Source organism: Brachypodium distachyon, chromosome 3 (assembly GCF_000005505.3).
Source record: "Brachypodium distachyon strain Bd21 chromosome 3, Brachypodium_distachyon_v3.0, whole genome shotgun sequence".
Classification (NCBI taxonomy): Eukaryota; Viridiplantae; Streptophyta; class Magnoliopsida; order Poales; family Poaceae; genus Brachypodium; species Brachypodium distachyon.
This window is the reverse complement of record NC_016133.3, coordinates 15,907,581-15,933,001: the sequence shown is the minus strand read 5'-3', so window position 1 is coordinate 15,933,001 and position 25,421 is coordinate 15,907,581. Positions and strand designations below refer to the sequence as shown.

At 49.2% G+C, this 25,421-nt stretch overlaps 3 protein-coding genes across 5 annotated transcripts; 1 reads left to right on the top strand and 2 right to left on the bottom strand.

Moving 5' to 3' along the window:
* The first annotated feature begins 410 nt into the window (after positions 1 to 410).
* On the top strand, positions 411 to 3,268 carry LOC100821819 (F-box protein At4g22280). Of its 3 annotated transcripts, none has more exons than XR_731400.3 (6): positions 411 to 583; positions 1,239 to 2,091; positions 2,170 to 2,334; positions 2,415 to 2,638; positions 2,753 to 2,840; positions 2,996 to 3,268. XR_731400.3 is itself a non-coding variant. In XM_010236137.3 (6 exons), the coding sequence occupies exons 2-5, from the start codon at positions 1,261 to 1,263 to the stop codon at positions 2,760 to 2,762; spliced, it is 1,230 nt and encodes a 409-aa protein (XP_010234439.1). In that variant the 5' UTR covers positions 411 to 583; positions 1,239 to 1,260; the 3' UTR covers positions 2,763 to 2,770; positions 2,996 to 3,268. The 3 variants fall into 3 exon arrangements, 2 of the variants coding, with proteins under 2 accessions (XP_010234439.1, XP_003571515.1); XM_010236137.3 differs by having other exon boundaries at positions 2,753 to 2,770; XM_003571467.4 differs by having other exon boundaries at positions 2,753 to 3,268.
* A 400-nt stretch (positions 3,269 to 3,668) lies between these two features.
* Positions 3,669 to 5,002, bottom strand: LOC106866490. Its single transcript, XM_014900747.2, has 2 exons — positions 4,469 to 5,002; positions 3,669 to 4,384 (listed from the first exon to the last, which is right to left on the bottom strand). Exons 1-2 carry the CDS (start codon positions 4,629 to 4,631, stop codon positions 3,954 to 3,956), a joined length of 594 nt encoding a protein of 197 aa, XP_014756233.1. The 5' UTR covers positions 4,632 to 5,002; the 3' UTR covers positions 3,669 to 3,953.
* Positions 5,003 to 14,134: 9,132 nt separating this feature from the next.
* LOC100821509 (leucine-rich repeat receptor-like protein kinase TDR) lies at positions 14,135 to 17,624 on the bottom strand. Its single transcript, XM_010238168.3, has one exon. It carries the CDS (start codon positions 17,305 to 17,307, stop codon positions 14,245 to 14,247), a length of 3,063 nt encoding a protein of 1,020 aa, XP_010236470.1. The 5' UTR covers positions 17,308 to 17,624; the 3' UTR covers positions 14,135 to 14,244.
* Positions 17,625 to 25,421: the final 7,797 nt, after the last annotated feature.

The window sequence follows — 25,421 nt, the reverse complement described above, 5'->3', positions numbered from 1 at the left end:
AAATAAGAGTCGGTTAAGAGTCTGCCTTTGCTGATGTCCTAAGACTCGACGGTTAATGATGCGTGTGACCCTGCACCGAGGAGTCATGAGACACGAGTCAACTTATAAAAATATAGAGTATATTACTCCCTCCGACCCATATTGCTTGTATCAAATTTGTCCAAATAAGGATGTATGTATGTTTAAAAAACGTCTATATACATGTAATATTTCGACAAGTAATATCTGTCGGAAGGAGTAAGATTTTTCTTGCATGACCGTTAACACTGAACAATTAAGAAATTGAGAGAACGAAGACTGGAGTGAGGTAGGAGTAAAAAAGAAGTATGTGCAGCTCAAAAAAGAAAGAAATAATGTGAAGTAACTTGTCGGGCCCTTTCGTGGACAAGTGAGGAGGGCCAGCCAAATAGCCCAACTCACTCTCACTCTTACTCTCACCGCGAAACAGAGCGAGCTTTACCCTAGGAGCCAGGGAGGCTCCGCCGCGTGCCCGCGTTCCTCTCGCCGGCGGCAGCATCAGCCAGCGGGAAACGGCCGCCGGTGTGCTTCGTTTCTGTGTGCTCGCCGCTCCATCCGACTCGAGGTAGCTCCTCTAGTTCCACCCACACCCTGCTCCTGCTACTCCATGCGTCTTCCTGCTCTGGTCTGGTTGATGGGGATCCCCAACCCTAACTACATCGATGTTCCTGTTCGCAGTAACTATTTCTTCCCACGTGAACTCGTTGCCAGCCAGCCATGTGCCTGTTTCAAGGATGGGGATTAGCCTTTGATGGAACTCTTGCGAGTATTTTCCTTTTGTAGTGTGATTTAGTCTGTTCTAGTCTGTTCTGTCTTTGCTCGGAAATTTGTATGCGAGACCCAGATTTCCATTGGTGCCATTGGAAATAATATCCACGCACAAGATTGGTGAATTGATGCATACCAGACCCAGATTCCAACAATTCCGTGCAAGATTGTGTTTTCTTTGCCCACAACAAGTCGATGTTCTCATTGCTTCATCATAGATCATTTTATGTCCAGCTGAAAAGAATGAAGGCACATTATTTTCTGTATGGATGCATGATTCTGTATATTCTGCTTACATTGCTGCCCTTGTGTGGGATTATTTGTTGTTGAACGAGTTGTTACACTCCTCTAGCCATGTACATGTATTCTGTTGATAGCAACGGCTGGGCTATGCCCGCCTATATTACTCTGTTTATTAATACAACTGGGTACAATTAAACTGTTGTTTGCAGGACACACGGCCTGCTCGTCGAAATGTCCAGGCGTAAACGCCACACCAGCGACGATGACTGGATCAGCACCCTCCCTGATGAACTGCTCCACCATATCATGTCATTCCTGCAAGCGAGAGAGGCGGTGCATACATGCCTTCTATCAAGGCGATGGCAGAATGTCTGGCCATCTGTGAGGTTCCTTAACATGGATGCAGCCAAGTTTGCAAGCCTTGCGCAGTTCAAGAAGTTCGTCGACAATTTCCTTCTGCACCGTTGCTGCACATCGCTGGATACGCTCTGGCTCCGCATCATCTATGACGACTCCGGTTCTAGTTATTTCAGTGATTATTCCCAAATCCAGCCATGGGTCTGCCACGCCCTTAGGAGTAACGTTCAGGTTCTTGGCATAGTTCATCCTTTCATGGCTCCATCACCACTTATTATTGAAGGCACTTTCAACTCGGCACACCTCAAGAAGTTACACCTTTGTAGATTTGAAATCATTGATGCGTTTGTCAGTAAGCTCTCTTCGGGCTGCCTGGCTTTGGAAGAGCTAGAGCTGATACATTGTGACATCTGTGTTACCGAGTTTTCCTCTACTACTCTGAAGAGACTTACTGTTACCGATTCACATTTCACCATTTGGGGCTGGCACGGTGATCTTCTTATAGATATGCCAAACCTAGTCTCCTTGTGCATAAAGAAGCTCCCTGTTAGTAATCCATATCTCGTGGATGTTTCGTCGTTGGAAACAGCCACAATATATCTTGACAAATACTCCTTCAAAAATTCTGATACTCACTGCAATGTTCTCAGTGCTCTGTCAAACGCCGCCAGCTTGGAGTCGCTGTATCTAACTGTTCATAACAAAGTATGCTTCCTGCTGTGATCTTACAATGGTTTTTATGTCTTATTTCTGTATATTTACTTTTTTTTGTCGTGCCTGCAGATTGCTATAAAGGTATTAGCAAGGGATGTGCTAAGGTGTGGGACACTCGGCAACCTCAGAACTCTGTCGCTCGGTGAATGGTGCTTGGGCACTGACTGCAGTGCGTTACTCCACCTGCTTAGACGGTCGCCTAAAATAGAGAAACTTATCCTGAATCTTACAGATGTGAGTTATATTTACTTATTTTCCATTTGGGATCGCTATTTTGCTAATGAATCTGATTACATCCTTTTCTCTCTTGCCAGTATGGAGCTTCCAACTATGATCATCCCAAGCATAATGCTGATGCAGAAGCAAATTCAGCTTGCAATGAAAGAGAAACTCCATTTAGTTGTGGAAGTCTTAAGAAAATTTTGATCAACTGCCCAAGAGGAGACAAAAGAGCCGACACCGTCGCAAGGATCTTGTTTGCCAATATTACCTCTAAGCCAGAATTGCAAATCAATCCATCAAAGCGGCGGCATGTAAGGTGAGTTTCTAAAAATCCAGAGTGCACACTTAAATTACTTCTTATGCTTTGACAGTTGGATCAGAAATTATTCTGCTGGAGGGAACTAACAAACACCATCTTCACTTCTTGTAGGCGATTCTGATCTTAAAGGTTGGGCTTATTTGTGGGTTAGAACTTGTGGTTAATTCCTAGAAGATCTGCGCTTTCTGCTCTTTAGACAGTACGTTTGATTAGGCTAGCATGACTGCTGGGATCATGTCATAGCGCTTGTTTGTGTTTACTGTTATGTTTTCATGACTTTCTCTACTCTGATTTTGTCATGTTGACTTAGCATGTCAGTACAGTTTACCCTCGAAATTTTCATTGCCATTTCAGGGAGCGCGACTATTATGGCATGCATTTCAGTGATAAGTGTTAATAGTAATCATAATCATAATTGAGCGCCCCTGGTGAACTAATTCCTGAAAGTACATGAGGTGTGTGCCGTTGCATCGTGTGAAACCCAGAATGCATGTCTGTAAACTGGTTCATTCTCCATAGCTATTTGTAGATTGTTGAAATTCAATTGTGCCGACCTGTAGCTATTTGTAGATTGTTGAAATTCAATTACAGTTTACCCTATATATTGGTCTACTGCAATTCCAATAACCTGGTGGTGCCGGGACCTGTCATTTTTTTTATTAAGTACTAATGTGTTAGCATGGACGCTATCCCACGTCTTTATCGCTTTCCAGAACTTTCTTACCGGAGTAACTGGATTAATCTCACGGCCACAGTGCAATAATGCATCTTTTGTTCGGATATGTACGACGTATGTCATATTTTAATTGGTTATTAAAACAAGATGTTGACTGTATTGGCCTAGGGATGCAAGCGGGATCCCGCTTATCTCCTGTTTCTACACCAATTTTCAAACAGTCAAATCAAAATTTAAGCAAGTTTTTAAACTAGCCGCAAATCCCTAGTGGGTAGTGGCCTCAGGAGGGAGAGATGAGTGGGATCACGCTTGCATCCCTTGCACACTGCGTAATTTACGTGGCACATACAGTTAACATAATCATATCCGTATTAGAAAAATTACAACTTACAGTTGCAATGTTGTGCGAGTATGTATCATCACATAGACCATGTATTACGATGTACTCCCTCCGATTCTAAATTTTTGTTTCAAATTTGCCTAAATATGAATGTATCTATTTTTAAAAAAAACGTTAGATACATGTAATATTTCGACAACAATTTAGAATCGGAGGAAGTAGCTGTAAGTGTTGATCAAACTGAGTTTTGCAACCTCAGTGTTCAAATGACAATACAAGAACAGATCGCATCCATATCATGTCCCGATAGAGCACATGCTGCTGAACTCTCCGGCGAGCGGCGGCGCCTCCCGGACCGCCGTCATCGGCAGATCCGGCGGCGGGCCTAGACCAGTCCAGTAGACGCGGCAGAGGCAGAGGTCAGGGTCCCTTAGCAAGTTGTTGATCCCCCTGGCGCTGGCGGAGTAGACGTCCATGGCCCAGCGGGACCTCCCGGCCCGTCCGCCGTAGTGCAGCAGCGTCGTCCTCCCGCCGATGCTTCCGCCGCCGCCCTGGTTGCCGAAGATCTGCTTGTTCCCCGTCGCCGCCTTCCACTGGCCCGGGTTATTGCTCGACGACGACGACGACGACAGCCAAGGCCCCCGCCGGAGCCGACGACGGGCCATCTGGCTGAAGAAGAAGACGCCGCCGTAGCCGTCTCGCTCTTCCGCCCCTTCCCTGAAGTCATCTGCAGCACGGAGAACAAATTAAGCTCCTATTTCATCATCGATGGAGATGAATCGAGGAGCCTGAAAGGTAGGTATGTAGGCACCGTAGAGGTGGGCGGGGTGGGAGCTGAAGACGTTGGCGTAGTGGACGGGGAAGGGGAGAGGCGGCGGGAGCAGGCCGAGCTGCCGCCGGGCCAGGGCCTGGACGGCCAGCCGCTCGTCTTCCGCCTTCAGAGGCATCATGGCGTCGATCCGGCCGGCAGCCATGGACACGACACGATCGTCCGTGCGTGTGGGTGAACGGATCGAAGAATTGACAAGGAAGGAATACGCGTGCGTGCGTCTAATTCGGTGAACTCGATCGATCGTCCAGCAGGGTACGTATGCGTAGAGAGACCCGTCTACATATATATGTACTCCAGTCTGAGTCGGTAAGCTAGGAATCCTGATTAATTAAACCCAGTTCGACTCGGATTCTAATTTGGAACCCTGATTACGTATATACGATATCACGATACGAACAGCCGGTCGGGCACAATGGCAGACGGTGATTGCGCCAGCGTCGACAACAGCCTTCGGAAAAAGGAATTCTACGGTCCGGAGCTTAACTGAGGCCCCACACTAAGTTGAGTAAACCATTACTGCTAATACGAAATTTTGAAAACCTATTACCGTATTTTTTTTAATTCTGATATCAAATCAATTTAACTCATGTTTGACAACTGAAATGAAACATCAATAATTTTTCGAAATTTCAGTTGAACCAGAGGAATTTTGTAACGAAAAAAAAAATCAGAGTACAACACAGATGAATTTTTTAAAAAAATGTTCAAAATTCCGGCTTCGTAGAAAATTAGAAGGCCGCCTGTGCTCTGCTCTGCTCTGATATAAGGACACATCTGCTAAGAGTAACTTTTCTACGCATGCCAGCCAGAGTTTCTTGTAAGCGAAATTTCCGTCCTTTACAGACATGAGGCTCGGCTAAAATTCCCCGAAACAGAACACACATGACACGCTAGTTTTACGGGCCGCGCTAGGCGTCGGCCGGGCGTCAGGATGCTCGTATCGGCCGCCTCCAGGGCCGTTAGATGAGCACGCAGCGCTGTCCAATTAGCCCCTCACGAATCCCTCCCCCGCAGTTGCAACGAAGAAAATCCCAAATCGACACAGGCGCCTCTGTATGGTTACTCCCTAGCGCAAGCTTTGCTCTGTCGCGGCGCCGCGAGGTGCACTCGCCGTAGATCTCGCCGGAGCAGCACCTAGAGGAATTGCACCTTGCAGCAGAGACGCCGTTGGCCTGCAGCATCGCCCGCAGGAGGCGTCTCCACCTTGTAGCACTGGCTCCATGGCTTTGTCAGATCCCGGTGGAGGAATCTGACAATAATCGAACTCCCTGTGTGGAGTACCCTCAATTACTTGGGAAATTTCTACAGGATAAATCTAGGTCTAGCTATGAAAGAATAAAGTGAGTTTTAGGGTTTCAATTCTTATCCTCATTCCTTCAGTCTCTGCCTTATATAGCCGGCGAGTTCACTTACAACCCAGTTCAGGTAAATGACAATTACCAAACGATAAACAGTAAACAGTAGATACTGAAACAGTTAAAGAGAAAAGGACGGGATAGATCTGAGCCGTCAATCTTGGCGATGCATCTGGGCCGTCCGATCTTCATTAAAGCACCAAGCGAAACGGTACTCTGAACAGACTCCAAAAGGGAGTTAACTGAACTTACTGAATAAGAGTCTTCAACAGCTGGGTGTTTGACAGGCTTCCAGCTCTACGCATCGCCCCTTGCAGCAGCGGCGCCGGTCACTTGTAACACCGCCGGTGGGAGGCGGCGCCGCCTTGTAGCAGCGGTGCCTGCAGTTCCCATCACTGCGCATCCCCTTGCATCACCGCCGCCCAATGGTCGCAACAACGGCGCCTCCCCTTGTAGCAGCACCGGTTAGCCTGACCTCGCAGCTCCTCGCCTCCGCCTTGCCGCACCGGCGGCCATCGGTCGTAGCACCCCCGGCCTGGCCTCACAACACCGTCGCCTTTCGCTTGAAGCACCGCTGGTTGCCGCTTGCAGCACCCATGGCCGGCGCTCGCAGCACGGCCGACGCCCTAGCCTCACAGCACTGCCATCTCCGCTTGCAACACCGACAAACGCCGCTCCCAGCACTGCCAGGCGGCCTGACTTTGCAGCTGTTGGAATTTTGGGTTAGGCCCAAGGCCCAATCTGAAACTAATTCCTGGAAAATCTCAAAAGCCCATTCATGTAGTGGGATGAGAAAGTGGGAATAGTCCCACATTGCTAGTTTAGGGGGAGTTGGACCAATATATAAGGTATGTTGGTTCTCACCTCTTGAGCAAGTGAGTAAGGGAAATCCCTACGCGCCCTCCTCCTCCTCCTCCGCTCGCCTCGCCACGCCGCGCGCGCGCCGTGTTTCAGTCGGAATCCGTTGCGGACGCGTAACAAATCCCGATAATTGCAGAGTCGGTTTTGGTTTCCTAAACCGAACTGAAGTCCGCCTGCGTGCCTATATAATAAGACTACCCCGGCCTCCGGAAAAACGACGCCACAACCCTAGCCGTCACGCCCACGATCCAATCTCGTTGTTCGCTGCCAACTGCTGCTCCATCCCGTCGATTGCGTGCACAGATCGCCGGGAGAGCAGGCCTCCGGAACCCCGACCTTCGAGATCCTGCCCGGGAGACGGTCGATAAGGTTTTTGGGGAGCGTTCTCACGCGACTGCTCGCTTCTTCACGTCTCTGTTTCGTCGGCATCTTCATCACCAATGGCCGACGACCTCGCAGATCCCGCGGCTCAGGCTGCCGCTTTAGCTCAGCAGCAGCAGGCTGCACAACTCCAAGCACAGCAGCAGGCTGCCCAACTCCAAGCCCAGGCAACTGCTGCTGCACAGGCGCAAGCGCAAGCACTGGCCGCTGCTCAGGAGGTAGTCAAGGCTGCAGCTGCTGCCGGCATGAACATCGACGCCACCGGACTCGTCACCGACCTCAACAAACAAACACAAGAAAAGAGCACAGCACCGTACGTAATCTGCTCTTTCTTGTTGATTTTGATTAGTAGTTCTATTATTCATGCCGTGAAATTAGATGAGTTTTATTGCTATGCGTTGCTATTTAATTTGTCTAGTTTGCATGATATAATGTGCTACATGTTTTACACACTGTCTTTCTGGATTAAATATTCATCAAAATTACCTAATTTTTTAACAATCCAAAAACCTTATGCGTGTAGGCAATTTTCGATGTCTCAATTTGCTGTCGCATTGAAACCACCTGTGTTTACTGGACTGCACTTTAAGAGGTGGCAGTATAAATGTCATATGTGGCTCGTGGCTATGGTCGCATGGTGGGCGGTACAACACGGGAAGACTCAAACAATTGCTTCTCAGCAGTTGTATGTTGAGGCTTGTGTTGTAGTCGTCGGTGCGATCTGTAGTGTGCTGGGAGATAAGCTCGTTGATGCTTATCTGCACTATCAGGATGCCAAAGAGTTGTGGGATGCGCTCGATGCTAAGTTTGGCGCATCTGACGCTGGCAGTGAGCTGTACGTCATGGAGCAGTTCTTTGACTATAAGATGGTTGCAAACCGATCTGTAGTGGAACAAGCTCATGAGTTACTGACTATGGCTAAGGAACTTGAGCAATTCAAGTGTCCACTACCCGACAAGTTTGTCGCCAGGGGCATCATCGCCAAGCTTCCTCTCTCATGGAGGAACTTTGCTACTTCACTAAAACACAAGAGACAAGAAATCTCTGTGGAGAATCTGATTGGGACTCTTGATGTTGAGGAGAAGGCGAGAGCAAAAGATGCTGGCCCCAAAGGCAACACACAAGAGGGTACGTCCACTGCCAACATGGTTCAGAGGAACAACCACAACAACAGTAACAACAAGGGAAAGGGAAAGGCATTCAATAATGCTGGTCCAAAGAACACTACCACTTTCAAGAAGAAGAAGAAGGGAGGCAACAAGGACAAGGATCCTTGCTTTGTGTGCGGAGGACTTGGCCATTGGGCGAGTAATTGCAAGGAGCGCAAAGAAGGACAGATTCGGCAAAAGTTTGCTAATTTGACCATTGGCAACAATGAAGATGCAGGCAGGTATGGTAATTTATTTACTGTATTTTCTGTATGTCAGTCCACCGATTGGTGGGTCGATACAGGCGCAACTATTCATGTGTGTGCTGATATTTCCTTGTTTTCTTCATATCAGGCCATCAGCTCCTCAGTGATGATGGGGAACGGCGCCCATGCTTCTGTTCATGGTGTTGGCACGGTGGATCTGAAGTTTACTTTGGGAAAGATCGTGCAGCTGAAGAACGTGCAGCATGTGCCCTCCATTCAGAAGAATCTTGTTAGTGGATTCCTCCTTTGCAAGGACGGATTTAAGTTAGTGTTTGAGTCCAATAAAGTTATCATGTCTAAGTATGGACAATTTATTGGTAAAGGTTATGAGTGCGGAGGTTTGTTCCGCTTATCCCTTTCGGATTTTTGTAATAAGGTCGTGAACAGCGCCAATTCTATTAATAATGAGTCTAATGTTTGGCATTCACGACTTGGTCACATTAACTTTGGTTGCATGACGTGATTAGCAAATCTGAGTTTAATTCCTAAAATCATTGTGGCTAAAAGTTCCAAGTGCCAAGCTTGTGTGCAAGCGAAGCAGCCTCGCAAGCCTCACAAGGCTGCTGAGGAGAGGAACTTAGCACCGTTAGAGCGCATACATTCTGATCTTTATGAGATGAACGGTGTATTAACCAAAGGTGGAAAACGTTACTTTATGTCTTTCATTGATGATGCGACTAGATTCTGTTATGTGCATTTATTAAAATCAAAGGATGAAGCATTGCATTATTTTAAGATCTATAAAGCTGAAGTCGAGAATCAACTTGAGAAGAAAATTAAACGTTTGCGGTCTGACCGCGGTGGAGAATATTTCTCCAGTGAGTTTAATTCATTTTGTGAGGAACATGGCATAGTCCATGAGAGGACGCCTCCCTATTCGCTCCAGTCAAACGGGGTTGCTGAGAGGAAAAACCGCACGCTGACTGACTTGGTCAACGCCATGTTAGACACTGCTGGTTTATCCAAGGCATGGTGGGGGGAGACGCTTTTGACTTCGTGTCATGTCCTAAATCGTGTTCCCACAAAAGATAAAGAAGTCACCCCATACGAGCTATGGGAAAAGAAGAGACTCACACTTTCTTACTTACAGACTTGGGGCTGTTTGGCGAAAGTCAATGTGCCAATCACCAAGAAACGTAAGCTTGAACTAAAAACCGTTGATTGTGTTTTTCTTGGCTACGCACTTCGAAGTGTTGGCTATAGATTCTTGGTTGTAAATTCTGGAGTACCTGACATGAGCATCCGTACAATTATGAAATCCAGGGATGCTACATTTTTTGAGGACATATTTCCCATGAGAGATATGCATAGCACATCTTGAGAGGATCATGATGTACCTGCTGAACTCGTTAGTTCAGAGGAACATCAGGATCATGGTGTAGCTCCTGAACCCGCCATCCCAGTGGAAAATCTTGGACAAACACGTGATGAGATTCCTGAGGAGTATGACAATGAAGCCCCTATTAGGGGTAAGCGACAAAGGGTTATTAAATCCTTTGGTGATGATTTCATTGTGTACCTTGTGGATGACACCCATAAAACCATTAATGAGGCCTTTGCATCTCCGGATGCAGACTATTGGAAGGAAGCCATTCGTAGTGAGATGTATTCTATCATGGCTAATGGTACGTGGGAGGTCGTTGACCGTCCGTACGGATGCAAACCTGTAGGATGCAAGTGGATATTCAAGAAAAAGCTTAGGCCTGATGGTACTATTGAGAATTACAAGGCGCGACTTGTGGCCAAGGGTTTTACCCAGAAAAAAGGTGAAGATTTCTTTGATACTTACTCACCTGTAGCTCGATTGACCACAATCAGAGTATTACTATCACTGGCTGCCTCATATGGTCTGATCGTCCATCAAATGGACGTTAAGACAGCTTTTCTTAACGGAGAGTTGGACGAGGAAATTTACATGAACCAGCCAGATGGATTTGTAATAAAGGGTCATGAAGGCAAAGTGTGTAAGTTATTAAAGTCTCTGTATGGCCTGAAACAAGCTCCTAAGCAATGGCATGAGAAGTTTGACAAAACTTTAACATCTGCCGGCTTTATTGTAAACGAAGCTGACAAATGTGTATACTACCGCCATGGTGGGGGTGAGGGAGTTATACTTTGTTTGTATGTCGATGACATACTAATATTTGGGACTAACCTCAAAGTGATTGAAGAGGTTAAGACTTTCTTGTCGAAGTGCTTTGACATGAAAGACCTTGGTGTAGCTGATGTTATTCTGAACATCAAGCTCGTGAGAGGCGACAATGGTGAGATCACTTTGTTGCAATCTCACTATGTGGAGAAGATCTTGAGTCGTTTCGGCTATGCTGATTGTAAACCTTCTCCAACTCCTTATGATCCAAGCGTTCTGCTTCGAAAGAATCACAGAATTGAAAGAGACCAACTGAGATATTCTCAGATTATTGGTTCACTCATGTATTTGGCTAGCGCAACTAGACCTGACATCTCTTTTGCTGTGAGCAAACTGAGTCGGTTTAATAAGAATCCGGGAGATGATCATTGGAGTGCGCTCGAAAGGGTCATGCGCTATCTAAAGGGCACAATGGGCTATGGTATACACTATACTGGGTACCCCAAGGTACTTGAGGGTTATAGTGATTCAAACTGGATATCTGATGTTGACGAGCTAAAAGCCACGAGTGGATATGTGTTCACACTCGAAGGGGGCGCTGTTTCATGGAAGTCTTGCAAGCAAACGATCTTAACCAGATCAACAATGGAAGCAGAACTTTCAGCATTAGATACATCCACAGTTGAGGCCGACTGGCTTCGTGAGCTCTTGATGGACTTGCCGATTGTTGAAAAACCAATACCGGCGATTCTTATGAACTGTGACAATCAAACTATGATAGTCAAAGTGAACAGTTCTAAAGATAACATGAAGTCATCAAGACACGTCAGGAGACGTCTGAAATCTGTCAGAGCAATGAGAAATTCCGGAATAATAGCATTGGGATATATCCCAACGGCTAAAAATCTGGCAGATCCCTTTACAAAGGGTCTATCAAGGAATGTGATACAATCTGCATCAAGGGAGATGGGATTGCGACCCACGTGAGTTAACATGGCGGTAAACCAACCTATGTGATCGGAGATCCCGTGAATTAGGACCTGGGAAACAAGTCATTGGATAACTGAGGAGAGTGTACATTCTTTATCCCAGTTCGTTGACGATGCATTACTCTCGTGTACTGTATGGTAGGTTGTTTAACTTAATGTGTTCTAACGCGTTGCATTAATTTGCAAGGGAGATACTGTCCTACAGAGTAGTCTCTAAATAACACACCTATATGAGCCTAATTGTTGGTCGCAGTCCATGAGATTTGGGTGGTCTCTAGTAAGCTCATGAAAAGGCCTGGAGAGTGACTTATATGCTCCACACCGCGGGGTAGCATTCGGCAGCCCAGTAGCTCTAACACAGAAAACTGACAATTCAAGGTTTGTCCATTGTTCAGTTGTGCGTGAGTGAAGCAATTTGTTTAGGTGGATGTTCAACCTTAACTGGTCTCCACTGAAACGTTGGTATATCAAAAACAGAGCTTTGGATCAACGAAAATTTTATGTGCTTATGAGATATTGTGGGGGATTGTTGGAATTTTGGGTTAGGCCCAAGGCCCAATCTGAAACTAATTCCTGGAAAATCTCAAAAGCCCATTCATGTAGTGGGATGAGAAGTGGGAATAGTCCCACATTGCTAGTTTAGGGGGAGTTGGACCAATATATAAGGTATGTTGGTTCTCACCTCTTGAGCAAGTGAGCAAGGGAAATCCCTACGCGCGCTCCTCCTCCTCCTTCGCTCGCCTCGTCACGACGCGCGCGCGTCGCGTTTCGTGGATCGAGTTCGAGTTCGAGCCGGGTCGTGCTTATCTTTTTGGCAGTCGGAATCCGTTGCAGACGCGTAACAAATCCCGATAATTGCGGAGTCGGTTTTGGTTTCCTAAACCGAACCGAAGTCCGCCTGCGTGCCTATATAATAAGACTACCCCGGCCTCCGGAAAAACGACGCCACAACCCTAGCCGTCATGCCCACGATCCAATCTCGTTGTTCGCTGCCAACTGCTGCTCCATCCCGTCGACTGCGTGCACAGATCGCCGGGAGAGCAGGCCTCCGGAACCCCGACCTTCGAGATCCTGCCCGGGAGACGGTCGATAAGGTTTTTAGGGAGCATTCTCACGCGACTGCTCGCTTCTTCACGTCTCTGTTTCGTCGGCATCTTCATCACCAATGGCCGACGACCTCGCAGATCCCGCGGCTCAGGCTGCCGCTTTAGCTCAGCAGCAGCAGACTGCACAACTCCAAGCACAGCAGCAGGCTGCCCAACTCCAAGCCCAGGCAACTGCTGCTGCATAGGCGCAAGCGCAAGCACTGGCCGCTGCTCAGGAGGTAGTTAAGGCTGCAGCTGCTGCCGGCGTGAACATCGACGCCACCGGACTCGTCACCGACCTCAACAAACAAACACAAGAAAAGAACACAGCACCGTACGTAATCTGCTCTTTCTTGTTGATTTTGATTAGTAGTTCTATTATTCATGCCGTGAAATTAGATGAGTTTTATTGCTGTGCGTTGCTATTTAATTTGTCTGGTTTGCATGATATAATGTGCTACATGTTTTACACACTGTCTTTCTGGATTAAATATTCATCGAAATTACCTAATTTTTCAACAGCAGCTCCATCGTGCGGCAATGGCGGTGCAGATGCGACTCGTGGCGATGGGAACGAGAGAAAGTATAAGGAAGAAGGGGAAAGCATGAGAGAAAGGATAAGGCCGAAGGAAAAGGTATGGGATATAGAGGATGTTGACTCATTTTGTTCTCGACGCGTGTCGAGCGTGGAACGTGGCCGACGCCAATTGAGTAATCGGTCGGGAGATGATAATCGTTTCCCCTAGTTTTAGCACCATCATTCCTGTCCGTGCCGTCCACTCTGATTAATGAGTAAAGTCCATTTTAAACCCTGTGCTTACAGAGGTGGACCCACTCGAATTCTGACCTGCAAATCCCTGAACTTAGCACCCTGAACTTACTAATCCCGATCATTAGTGCCCTTAAGTGGTTTGCCAAACAGGGATCCATGCTCCCACAGCCACCGAACTGTTCAAAATGAACACTTCAGAAAAAAAAAAGACAAAAGAGAGACTCTATCAAAATTGATACCAACGAGAAAAATTAACTGGAAATTGAGCTTATCAACGCATCCACACAGGATTTCGCGGACTCCATGAAATCCACCTCAGCGCCTTCACGCCGCGCGCAAAGGCAGTACTTCGCTGGCTCATACTCCATCGGATCTTCACGATACGGCACCGGCGAACGCCTATCTTCCACGGTGCCTCTCCCCCATTGACGACCGCCGCTCGACCCAGACTCAGATGATATCTCCACCGCCGACTGCAGGACGCAAATCCTAGTTTTTTTTCCCCGAATTGCAAACTGTTAGTTTCTTATTTCTAAGCGGTAAACCTTCTTATCCAGCGTGGCCTAAACAATCACAGCTTACACCCTGCCACGCTCAGCAATCCCGGGGCTAATCCTACTTAAGGGCACTAATGACCGGGATTTGAGAGTCCAGTGATTTGCAGGTCAGAGTTCGATTGGATCCACCTCTACGAGCACATGGTTTAAAATGAACTTTACTCCTGATTAATTAGCACACATGGGAGCATGTCCAAGGATCAAGCCTTAAAACTCCGATTAAATTAATCAACTCATCATCGATCGATCGATCTACGCCGGCACTTGCTCGGCGGCCTTGGCCTTGGCGGCGGCAGAGTTGCGGGCGGGCCTGGCCTGCTGCAGCATGGCGAGCACGTCCCTCATGGACGGCCGCTCCCTCGGGCACCGGCTCGTGCACAGCAGCGCCACCCGCAGCACCGCCGCCATCTCCTCCCTCTCCCCTTCCCCACCGCCGCTTCCCTGCTCCATCATCACCTCGCTCCACACACCACCAGTACCGGCGGCGGCGACCTTCCGCCTGGCCCAGTCCACGATGCCGCACCCTTCCCCGAACTCATCCGGCTCCACGGCCCGCCGCCCGGTCACGATCTCCAGCAGCACCACGCCGAAGCTGTACACGTCGCTCTTCTCGCCGTCCACCCGCAGCGTCCGCGCGTACTCCGGCGCCATGTACCCGTAGGAGCCGGCGACGGTGGACATGGCCATGGCCGCGCCGTCGCCGTGGAGCAGGGCCTTGGCGGCGCCGAAGTCGGCGACGCGGGCCTCGAGGTCGGCGTCGAGGAGGATGTTGCTCGGCTTGACGTCCCGGTGCGCCACGGCGGGCACGCAGTCGTGGTGCAGGTAGCTCAGCCCCTGCGCCACCCCGACGGCGATCCTGTGCCGCGTCTCCCACCACTCCGCCGCCGCCTCCTTGCTCGTCTTCTTCCTCCCGTTTTCCGGGTGCAGGAGGTCGTGGAGGCTGCCGTTGGGCATGTACTCGTAGAGCAGCATCGTGCTCGTCCCCTCGGCGTTCGTGCACCAGCCCAGCAGCCGCACGATGTTCCGGTGCCGGAGCTGGCCCAGCATCTCCACCTCGGCAACCACCCTCTTCTTCTTCGTCGGCGCCTCGTGGGACTCTGGACTAGCACTGTCCTTGTGCGACTGCCAGAGCTTCTTGACGGCGATGACGTCGCCGTTGGGCATCTTGGCGCGGTACACCGTCCCGGAAGACCCGGCGCCGACCACGACGCCGCCCACCTCCACGCACCGCGCCACGTCCTCCGCCGTGAACCCCAGCTTCTGGAACGCCGTCATCCGCCACGGCCCCACTCCCTGCTTGTCTCCTCCTCCGCCGCCGCTCGCCCCGGAGGAGCCGCCGCCGTCTTCTTCCTCCTCCAGGCACCGCAGCCAGCGCGCGGTGAGCGCGAGCACCGCCAACCCCGCCAACGCCACGGCCACGGCCGACACCCACATCGCCGCCGTGCGCCGCGTCGTCGTTGCGATCTCGCCTGGACCCACAACCGGCGGCGCTGCCTTCGACGACAAATTATTGAACGACACGTCGAATGTCTCCAGCGTGGTGGAGTTGGCGAACCCCGGCGGGACATCCCCGACGAGCAAGTTGTAGGACAAATCCACGTCCGTCACCGACGGCAGCGACTCGAGCGACGCCGGGATCTCGCCTTCGAGCCGGTTGTGCTGCAGCCGCAAACTCACCAGCCTTCTGCACCCGCCGACATCGCCGGGGATGGCGCCGCTCAGCGAGTTCCATCCCAGCTCTATCCCGTACAGGTTCGCGCAGCCCCCGGAAAACGCCGGAATCTCGCCGTGCAGCCCGCAACCGCTCGCGGAGAACACCTGCAGCCGCGGCGCCCGCCACGCGTGCTCCGGGATCTCCCCGCCGAGCTCCGGGTTGCTTGACACGTTGAGGAACTCCAGGCTCCGGCAAGCGAGGAGGTCCGGAGGGATGCCGCCGCCATGGGAGAGATTGTTCGAGCTCAGGTCCATGTACGTCAGATTCTTGAGCTTCCCGAACCCGGCCGGGATTGAACCGGAGAGCCGGTTCGACTCGAGCCGGACCCGCCACAGAGACGCGCAGCTCGCGAGGCTCGAAGGGATGGAGGACTCAAGCCGGTTCGCGAAGAGGATGAGCCGCACGAGCCGGCCGCCGGCGCAGAGTTCTGCGGGGATCGGGCCGGAGAGCGAGTTGGTCGACGCGTCGAGCCGGACGAGCCGCCGGCTCGCGGAGCCGAGCGATGCCGGGAGAGCTCCCGTGAGCGAGTTGTTCCACAGCTGCAGCACCTCGAGGTTTGCCAGCTCGCCGATGGTCGCCGGGATCGAGCCGGAGAGCGAGTTGCTCATGAGGTTCAGCGTGGTGAGGTTCGTGAGGTCGCCGAGGCCGGCGGGGATGGGGCCTGTGAGCCGGTTGTCGGAGAGGTCGAGCACCCGCAGAGCTTGCAGCCGCGACAAAGCCGGCGGGATGGCGCCGGCGAGCCGGTTCTTGAAGAGGAAGAGGGCTTCGAGCCGCCCGAGCCCGCCGAGCTCCGGCGGGAGCGCGCCGGAGAGGTTACCCTGGGCGATGTCGAGGTACTGGAGCTGTTTCAGCCCGCCGAACTCCGGCGGGATCCCACCGTCGTAGCCACTGTTGTAGCCGAGTTCAAGCCGCTCGAGGAGAGCCAGTTCGCCGAGCTCCGGCGGTAGCCGCCCGGAGAGCGAGTTCCCGGCGAGGTGGAGGAAGCGAAGGCTCCGAAGCTTCCCGAACTCGGGCGGGATGCTGCCGTTGAAGAAGCTGCCCCCCAGATTAAGCCGCTCGAGCTGCCGGAGCTGGCCAAGGCCGCGGGGAATCGGGCCCACGAAGCAGTTGCTGTAGGCATCAACGACGGCGAGGGAATCCCCAAGCCTGGCGATCCCGTCGGGGAATGTCCCGTTGAAGAAGTTGTGGCTGACGTCGAGCGTGACGAGGCGGCGGAGGAGGAGGAGCGCCGGAGGGAACTCGCCGGAGAAGGCGTTGCCGGAGAGGTTGAGGGAGGTTAGGGTCGGGGAGAGGAGGGCGGCGGCGGTGGGGGAGAAGCTACCGGAGAGGTTGCGGCGGGAGAGGTCGATCCCGACGATGGCGGCGTCGGCGGTGGAGCAGGAGACGCCCGGCCAGGAGCACCATGGTGGGGAGCGGGCGATGGGGGATGTGGATGCAGCGGAGGCGTAGGTCCATGGCGTGAGCGCGCCGGCGGGGTCGTGGAGGGAGGATTTGAGGGCGAGGAGGGCCAGGAGCGGGAGCGGGGCGGAGGAGGCGGCGGTGATTGTGAGCAGCGGGAGGAGGAGCAGGAAGGGGAAGGGGAGCTGTGTGGTGGCGGCCATGGCCGTGGAGGTGGGGGTATGGTGAGATGAGGAAGAAGGGGGGCGGCTGATGGTGAAATGGATGTGGGAAAGGTAGTGGCGGCGGTGGACGCCATGATTAGAGATTTGGAGCAGGAGGATGGTGGAGGACAGGAGGAGTGGAATGGAGAAGAGAGAGCTTGGCGCCCTTGGTGGTGGAGGAGGTGATGATGGCGGGCCTGGCTTTGCAATGCAAAGAGAGAGCAGCAGCAGGCCAGGCAGCCGCCATTGCTAGCCAGCTTTTTCTTGTGTGCCATGCACATGCCAAATTGACAATTGTAAAATTGTTGCAGTTTCCAACATGTAAGTATAGTGGTTTGAAACTCGTCCAGGAATCAGGATTCGAATTTCGAAATGTATTGGAAAATTGAAATTCCTCAAGAATTTGGCCAGCAAGTTTTACAGCAGTCAATATAATGCCGTTCCAAAATTCGGTTTTGGAAATATTTCACCACTGAAATAGGTACTTTGTGGAATTCGGTTGTCAATTTGGCCAAATGACCGAAGCGATCACGTACCTGAGTTCTACTGAAACGGAAATCCAAACCGATGTTTGGAGTAGTTTGGGAACTGTTTTCGAATTTGACTTGAATTCACGTCTCACCCGAATATTTTGACCCAAGGGGAAATAATATTTCAGCATTTCAGCATGCACTGAAAATGATGGAAATTTCACTCAAAACCAGAACCATCTTGGAATCGATAAGGAAAATCCTATGAATTCACTAGTGCTTTTTAGCCTTTTGTCATGTATGCACGCGACAGTGCAACATCGTCAATCCATCTGTCCCCCATTGTCTCTCTCGCTTTAGCATCGACCGATCTAGCTACGGTTTGCCCTCTCTTTCTTCCTTCCTTTCCCCCTTTTCCCCTTTCCTGTCTCTCCCTTTCGGAATTAAAGTCTCATCCTACCTCCAGCTAGCTAGAGCTCAAGGAGAAAAGCTTCTGGCCATGGCCATGGCCATGGCGTGCATATGGCAATGGGGTCAGGGAGCAAGTGGGGTGGTGATCGATCGATGGCGCTTTGATTGTTTTTGAGTGAGGCATGGGGTGAGTGTACTCGATGGCTTTGCCAGGGTTTTGATCCTTCCTTCCCTGCAGGTGCATGCCATGCTCTTTTTGTAACTTTGTAACTTTGGCACACAGCCTGTCTGAAGAACTCCAAGTGTACATGTCAGGGTACGCTCTTGCTCATCCGGATTAAGTAATAAACTGTTTACTGTTGTCTCTGAATTTTGCACAGTTTGTTGTCTGAACTCGCTGGATGCATATTTGAGTCCTCTTACCAACTCCTTAGCATAGGATAGTTTCCTCATGTTAATTACTATCTGTTTGAAGGGGGGAGATTTGGTTGGAAATGCAACCAAATGCTACCAGAGATGATGATACATTTTGATTACTGGTTACTAGAGTAGTACTTTGACAGTTATGACCAAGTGAACATATATAAACAGTTGAATCAGGGCACAAAGCTTGACTTCTAACATCACCAATTTTCTGATCAATATTCACCATTCCCAAGCATTGACCTGGATGGGAAACAATTATGCTAGTACAATGCCAAGAAGGATCATGACATGGGTGTAAGTAAAAGCTAATAATCTTACCAGGTAGTAGTAGGAGTTGTACCCCAGATGGAGCACTCAAGTGTACCAAATTGTCACCTGTCCCTTTTTCTTCTTCTCTTGATGCATTATGGGTGCAGAAATCAAGGCACATCATACGCTGATCCAAGAACTTCGAACTTGTACGAACGCTCATATTGTCTTATTGAACAAAATAAAATATGTAGCCTGCAGTTTAATTGGGCTCATGCTTATGCAGTGCAATGTCTGCATGCTGCATTGAAGCTGCAGCTAGCAAGTAACAATTACCAACTACATGTACCAGATTTTATACTGAAGTAATGGTATAAACTAGGGTGTAAAAAAGATTTTGGATGGAGCCTTCAATGAATATTTTGTCTCTTCTAGCTTGATAATTCTTCAGTGGGTTGTTGGCCAATTATTAGTTTTTCTTCAAAAAGCAGTTTATCGATTCTGATCGTCGAATTAATTATTGATAACATGTTACATAGTCATACAGTTGATTAGTAATTGCATGCAATCCAACTTATCTGAAGTCTTCCCTGCTTTTCGACAAGAATCTGAACTCTGATAATCTTTTTGGTTAGTCATACAGTTGATTAGTCATACAGTTGATTAGTAATTGCATGCAATCCAACTTATCTGAAGTCTTCCCTGCTTCGACAAGAATCTGAACTCTGATAATCTTCTTGGTTGATAAACCAGAACTTTCTGCACTAATTCTATATTTGTAATTGTTTTGTTTTGGCATTTCCACCGATGATTCTTGGGGGGATCACAGAGAACAACAGACCGTTAAACCTTATAATTTCTGTTCTGACTCCCAGATCTTGCACAGTTTGTTGTGCCTACATGATAGCGTGATTAGTTCCCTTTACTCAGTGATTTACAATCACCGTACATTAACCTGCAATCCTGCATATAGAATAAGAATGATCATCTTATACCTTGCAGATACCAGATGGAGCACTCAAGTGTACACAAGCTGGCGCCTGTTCTTTATTGTTCTTGATGCCTTCTGGGTGCAGAAATCAATGCAAGAGCTAATCATAACTCGCGTGCAGCAACAGATCGGCCACTGCTGACCCAAGAAATTGAGCTGATAGATCTGATGTAGGAGTACATGTCCACTGTCTGAAAACAAGACAAGCATCTTGTTTGTTCTCTCGGAGGAACTAAAATAGCTGGCTGCAGATTTGGCACGCATTTTGATGCAGCTCTTGCAGTGCGCTGTCCGCATGCTGCGCGGCAAAATGGATGATGGACGCCGCAGTGTCTGCATGAAGAAGAAGGAAGAGCTTTTGCTGGCAGAGGAAGCAAGAGCACGGAGATCTGAATTTTTTTGTTAGTATTATTTGAAACTTGAACAGCAAAGTTGACCAACTTTTGGACAGAATTAGTACCAGTTTAAAGTGGGGTGTACTATATTTAATTCACTCCGGTGCTCTGAATACATATTACTCTTCAATTAAGTAATCTTCTGACAATTGGCTTCATTGGCTAATCAGTACTTGTTGTATTTTTTGTTCAGGTAATCTGTTTGGCTCATGAACCAGAAATATCATCTGGATATTGGTATAATATTATGTGTATCTTTTTATGTTCTTGGAGAAAGCAACATAGCTTTGAAAACCTTGTATTGCCAGTTTGGATTATCATTTTTTTTAAGCAAGTAAGCAACACTTTGGATCATCATCTAATTATTGCGTTTCAGTTCTGACAGCCCGGTTGTTAACTCTTGCTTCTCCTGTCGCTGCAAAATACCAGGAGCATAACAAATTGATACGCAAAAGGATAGCCTGGATTAAACATTTTCATTTTCTCAGCAAAGTTAATCATGGTATACAAGGCCTTTTTTAACCATTGCTGTGTACTAGTCAAAATACTAGTCTGGAGTATTTAGTTTTAGTTCTACGATTTCTGCTTACTGACCAACTTTCTTAGTGATAAAGTAGTAAAGTATTAAAAAAGGGAATTATATATGTTAACTGAATGGCAGGGCTATCTAGAGAGAAAGAAAATGATGATTACAAGCTCATGCATGCATCAGCCTTTCCAATCCCTTGCGTGCTCAAGACTAAACAAATCAAGAAAGGCGTTCGCTGATTAATCTTCATTCCCAAGGTACGTCCAGCTGAGTGTCCATCAGAAAGATACATAATCATCAGTGGGCTGATCTAACTACCTCCCCTGCTATGTATATCCAGTAGTAGCCACCATCAATGATGATCATGATCTACGTACATTGCTTTCTGATGCAACAAACAGTAAGCATGATGTAACATAAGACAGCCGGGATCATGTGCTGTTAATTGGGAGTGTTTTTTTCATTAAGTTTTGTCTGTCATGCCGCTGAAGAAATGCAGAGTAGGAACAGAGTTTTAATCTGCCCTCCCTTTTCTGAAGTAGAACTGTAAAACAGTAAAAGCTTATGCAGACTTGACCAGTTCAGTCTAATTTTCGACGAAAAGTTTCAAATGACATTCGAATTTCTGTTCCGTAGAAATTCAAGGAACACTTTCATCAGCCATTACAGGCACCGGCAGCCAAAATCCTTCTCCAATTCCCTCAAAAAAAAAACTTCCCTAAAAAAAATCCTTCTCCAATCTGAACACTTCCATCAGCAAAATGCACTCTGTCACCGTGGATGAAAACTCGAAATGAGGGTGCTGGTTTCGTCGGAGAGGGGAATGATGGGGGTTTGGGAAAGCCTTTGGTTCTTCTTCTTCTCCTGGTGGGCCGTGGGCGTGAGATTAATCGAGTGGCTTCCATGGCGTGGCTGAAAAAAGCAGAGGAAAATGGATGCCACCATTCTATGCAATGCATGAGACACGCGCGGGATTGGGTTCGGTCGGAGGCGTGCGTGCGCAGTCGGATCACTGTAAATGTCGCCGCTTTTTGCTCCGTCTTTTTCCGGCTGGAAAGGGACAAACTCGAGTCAGCCGTTCCGTTCAAAGGGAGAAGCATCTTTACTTGCATAGTTTCACTGTCCACACTCTGCTAGCCAGGGGCGGAGCGCCCAGTATGGCAAGGCGTGGCACCTGCCATACCTTTGGTTTGGTGCGTCATTAGATCAGGGTCCCTTCTGTTAGGAATGAGCAACTTGGATTGATTGAAGTGCCAAAAGGCAAATATACATGTACATGTGTGGAGGCAAATAAGCAAAGAGACCCTTATACAATGGGCATATACAAGAGAAATATACATCCGTAACACCCCCCCTCAAACTCATGGTGGGTTAACAACACTGAGTTTGGATAGAAAGAAACCATGTTGCGCTCTAGTCTGCGCCTTCGTGAAAAAAATCTGCCAACTGTAACTCGGAGGGCACATATTGAAGAGCGAGAACCTGATCTTGCACAGCAGTGCGCACAAAAGAGGCATCAACACCTATGTGCTTGGTGAGCTCATGCTTCACCGGATCACGCGCAATGTTGATAGCACATGTACTGTCTAACAAGAGGGGAGTCGGTGTAGTAGAAGAAACACCAAAATCCTCCAGTAACCAACGTAGCCAAGTCACCTCTGTCGTCAAAAGAGCCATGGCTCGCAACTCAGCCTCTGTACTCGAGCGGGAAACCGCAGTCTGTTTCTTCGTCTTCCAAGCAATGAGAGAACCACCAAGAAACACACACTAAGCAGAGAGTGAACGACGATCCGACGGATCACTAGCCCAAGTAGCATCTGAGTAGGCCTGGAGCTATAACGAGGTGGAGCGAGGGAAGAAAAGACGGTGAGAGATCATGCCACGAAGATATCGTAGTACACGAAGAAGATGACTGTAGTGGACTGAAGTGGGAGCAGAAACAAACTGGCTCAAAATGTGGACAGGATAAGAGATATCAGAACGAGTGACAGCAAGGTAGACTAGGCTCCCAACCAGATGGCGGTAGCGTGATGGATCAGATAAGGAATCACCATCAGAGGCACGAAGCTGAACTTTGAGCTCCATAGGAGTCTCAACAGTGCGCTCATCACTAAGAGCGGCACGAGCAAGCAGATCCTGGATATACTTCTCTTGGGAGATGTAGAAGCCATCGGAGGTAGAAGAAACCTCAATCCCAAGAAAATAGCGAAGAGGACCAAGATCAGACATACGGAACTGCTCACGAAGACGAGCCTTAACAAAAGCAATGTACTCAAAGTCGTCGCCAGTGATGATCATGTCATCAACATATGGAAGAAGAAGAGTCCGCCCATGAGTAGAGGTGTGGACAAACAGAGCGGGATCATGAGTGCTGGGCGAGAAACCAACAGCAGTCACCACGGAGGCGAAACGCTCAAACCAGGCACGAGGGGCTTGCTTAAGGCCGTAAAGAGAGGGTCGAAGACGGCATACCATGCCATCAGGGACAGAGTACCTGGGGGTGGCTGCATATAAACCTCCTCACGCAGCTCACCATTGAGGAAGGCATTCTGAACATCAAGTTGAGACACAGACCAGTGGCGAACGGAGGCCACCGCAAGAAGAGTGCGAACAGTGGTCATATGAGCCACGAGAGCGAAAGTCTCATCATAATCATGACCCTGCTCCTGCTGGAAGCCACGAGCCACAAGACGAACTTTGTAACACTCAAGAGAACCATCAGAGCAGGTCTTAATCTTATAGACCCACTTGCACGTGATGGGACGAACATGGGGTGGAGGAGAAACCAGATCCCATGTGCCAGTGCGTCCAAGTGCAGCAATCTCCTCAGCCATCGCAAGCTGCCACTCAGGGTGAACGACAGCATCCCGATAAGAAGTCGGCTCAAGGACAACCGCAGAAAGACCATAGTGGTTAGGAGAATATCTGTCAGGTGGGGGGCGAGGTCGGGCACGAAGATCATGAGTTGACTTAGAGGAGGAAGACGACACATCAGAGGTAGACGGCTCGTCAGTAGAATCATCCACAACACGTGAACAACGAGAATAGTAGAAAGGAAAGGAGGGAAGAGGAGGAATCGCCAGAGAAGGGGAAGATGGGAAAGGTATCGGGGATGAAGGTGGAGAATCAGGCAACGATGGAGGAGAAGAAACTGTGGAGGAGGATGGTGTCGGATTAGCAACATCGAGGTGCGAAGGAGTAGGAACTTGAGGCACGAAGGGTGGTCTGTCAGGAAATGTGAGAAAAGATATGTCCTCCAAAACAAAGGTCGAGGAGGATGGACGTGGGTAGAATGGGTGAGACTCATCAAAAGACACATCCTGTGAAATGCGCATCCGACGAGCAATAGGATCCCAGCACCGATAACCCTTATGCTCATCACTGTAGCCGAGAAAGACACACTCAACAGACTGAGTGGTCAGTTTGGTGCGTTCACGAGGGGCTAGGAGAACATAGCAAACACAACCAAACAACCGAAGCACTGAGTAATCAGGAGAACGATCAGAAAGACGCTCCAAAGGAATACCGCCCTGCAGAGCAGCCGAGGGCTGAAGGTTGATGAGATAGGCAACAGTGGAAAACAGCCTCAGCCCAAAAATGAGGCGGAAGAGAGGCAGCGATCATCATCGCACGAGCCGTCTCAAGAAGGTGGTGGTGTTTGCATTCAGACACACCATTTTGGGCATGAGCACCAGGACAAGAGAACTGGGAAAGAGTGCCCTGCTCAATAAGAAAACCACGCAGCATCTGGGAGATATACTCACCAGCAGAGTCTGCACGAAACACATGAATAGGCATGGAAAATTGAGTGTGAACCATAGCAGCAAAGCGCTTATAGATAGAGAGAACCTCACTTCGAGAAGTCATAAGATAAAGCCAAGTATAGCGAGAAAAGTCATCAATAAAAATAACATAGTAGCGATGGCCCCCTTTCGAAGCAAGGGGAGCAGGACCCCATACATTAGAATGAACTAAATCAAATGGACGCTGAGACACTGACTCACTAGTAGGATAAGGTAACTGAGTCTGTTTTTCAAGGCTACAACCCTGACACGGTAGAGAGACATCTCATGAGACAGGCCCCAGAAGACCTCGACGAACTAAAGATGACAGACGAAAACCATAGAGATGACCGAGTCGATGATGCCATTGCTGGAAGGAAGCGGAAGCGGAAGCAGCAAGAGCATGAGAGCTGGTGGGTGTGGTGGTAGGAGAGGGAACACGAAGCCAGTCGAGCTCCCAGAGCCCCTGAGAGTCATGGTGCCGTGGGCCAGCCCCAACCATAACCTTCGTGCGACGATCCTGGACAGAACAGGAATCGGTGTCAAGAGTAACACGACAACCAAAATCAGTGAGTTGAGCAGCAGAGAATAGGTTCATGGCAAGACGTGGAACATGAGAAACATTAGAAACAGAAAAGGAAGAAGTGGAAAGAGTGCCTCGACTAGCAATGGGAAGAGAGGTTCATCAGCAGTAAGAACATGAATATGAGAATCAAGAGGACGGGGAGGACGGGGAGAGGATAAAGAAGAAGAATCATAAGACATATGAAAAGAAGCTCCGGAATCAAGAACCCACGGGGATGTACCTGACTGAGTAGACGGTGGTCCCCCAGTGCTAGAAGCACCAGTCACAGAGCCTGC